Source organism: Mauremys mutica, chromosome 1, assembly GCF_020497125.1.
Source record: "Mauremys mutica isolate MM-2020 ecotype Southern chromosome 1, ASM2049712v1, whole genome shotgun sequence".
In the NCBI taxonomy this organism is placed as follows: Eukaryota; Metazoa; Chordata; order Testudines; family Geoemydidae; genus Mauremys; species Mauremys mutica.
Genome location: NC_059072.1, coordinates 359,325,658 through 359,327,819, shown reverse-complemented (window position 1 = coordinate 359,327,819; position 2,162 = coordinate 359,325,658). Strand labels below are relative to the sequence as shown.

General features: G+C 49.1%; 1 protein-coding gene across 1 annotated transcript; it reads right to left on the bottom strand.

Moving 5' to 3' along the window:
- Positions 1-925: 925 nt before the first annotated feature.
- On the bottom strand, positions 926-1,861 carry LOC123374241 (olfactory receptor 51G2-like). The gene has a single exon (XM_045023984.1). The coding sequence runs from the start codon at positions 1,859-1,861 to the stop codon at positions 926-928; it is 936 nt and encodes a 311-aa protein (XP_044879919.1).
- Between the last annotated feature and the right edge of the window lie 301 nt (positions 1,862-2,162).

Genomic DNA, 2,162 nt, shown 5'->3' with positions numbered 1-2,162 from the left:
TTGTGGAAGCAGCCTGTGCTGAAACCTGTGTGAGCCTGGGCCCAGCCATCATAGTGCTCAGCCATGTCTGTGTTGCGGGGCCAAGGTGTGGAGCTGACCTTTGCCCTCAGACTGATTTCTCCCATCCAGACATCTAAGATGAGGCCCCCATGGCCGTTGATCCATAGTTTGGCAGTTAGACTCATTCAGCCTCAACGTCTTGCAAACACTGGTCCAGTGGCTGAACTGAAACTTCCAGTGATCCCATGATGCTCCAACACTCCCTCAGAAATCCACAACCTATCCCGCACTGTCACCCCTGAGCGCCCCCACATTAGCCACAGACGCCAAGTGGCCAGAGTCATGGGGCTTCCCAGAAGCAGCTGTCACAGAAGCCTGTGATAAGAAGCCTTTTATAGGTTAAGGTCAGAGGCGTTGTTCTGTGGAACTCAGACATAGCCCTGATCTTAGGGTCTAAGAGTATTTGAGCACCTTGAATGTATTTATCCTCCCATCATAACTGTGAGGCAGGGTAGGGCAATTATTGACCTGTGCAGAGGCTCAGAGAGACCCTTGCCTTCCCTGTAAGGTCCTTGCAAAGACTTACTCTTAGCCTTCGATACTTAAAACAAAATCCATCTTTGTGTGACCACATTTATTCAGTCTTCTCCAAATCACAGGCTTTCCTACTCTCTGGCCCCATCCTCATTCCTTAATCAGGAACCCCCCACTGCCCTGCTTCCTGGGGTCAGGGTTGGGCTTCCCACCTGGAGAAGGGATGGAGCCTTGGGTAAAGGGGAGTAGTAGAGGTAGGGATTCGGGGAGGAGATGGGGAAGAGGGAGAGGCCTCAGGGGAATAGGATCCAGGAAGGAATAAGTGGCTGTTGACATTCCTTGTGTTTTTGTCTCCCATATCTCCCATGGAGCCAGGTGATGAACTGATCCATCACTTGACGAATGCCCTGATTATCCTCGCACGAAGGTGTTTGCTTTTCACGCTGTACACGATTGGATTAATCAGGGGTGGGACCAGCATGTAGACGTAGCCCACGAAAATCTGAAGCAAGTGAGAAGAGCTATTCCCAAACCTGTGTATCACAGCCAGGCTGATCAATGATGTATAGAAGACCAGGACGGCGCAGAGGTGCGAGACACAGGTGTTCAGGGCCCTGAGGCGCCCTGCGCGGGACGCGATGCTCAGCACTGTTTTGAGGATCATCACATAAGACAGAAAAATCAACAATGAGTCCAACCCCACTGTGAAGACTATTATGAACAAGCCATAGATGCTGTTGACTGTGATGTCTGAACAAGCCATCTTCATGACCTCCTGGTGCAGGCAGTAGGAATGGGAGAGGACATTGGCTCGACAGTATTGGAACCGTTTCAGGAGAAAAGGGAGTGGGAATATTAGGGCCACCGATCTTAGCATAAACACCAGTCCCATTTTTGATATTCTCGGTGGAGTTAAGATGGAAGCATATCTCAGTGGGTCACGGATTGCGACAAAGCGGTCAAAGGCCATCAGCAACAGCACGGAGGATTCAATGAATGAAAGCGAGTGGATGAAGAAGAGCTGGGCAAAACAGGCACTGAGGCTGATCTCCCTAGAGTTAAACAAGAATATACCCAGTATCGTCGGTATGGTGGCTATTGATAAGCCAATGTCTGTGGTGGCCAACATGGAAAGGAAAATGTACATGGGCTCATGGAGGCTTGGATCTGTTTTTACAATGAACAGAATGACTGAATTTCCTACTATTGAAATAACATAAATTAAGCAGAAGGGGATAGAGATCCAGAGATGGAAGTCTTCCTGCCCAGGTATGCCGGTGAGAAGGAACACTGCAGAGTTGAAGTTGGTGTCATTGACAGCTGACATAATGTCCTGGGCAGGTCCAAGGAGTTCGGAACTTTCCTTCCTGAAAGTAAAAAGAACAGGAGACTAGATGATATTTAACAAGACATCTTTCTGCTCTCAGTGCAAGTCTAGAGACTCCCAGGAGCTCAAGGAAAATGAGCAAAAACAATCTTGGATTTACATCACCGATAGGATGATAGGCACTGACAGACTGGATCAGAGCTACAGTCCATCTAGCCCAGTAACCAGTGGCCAGTTCCAGATGCTTCAGAGGAAGGTGGAAGAAGCCCTGCAATAGGCACCCATGAGATAACCTGCTCCC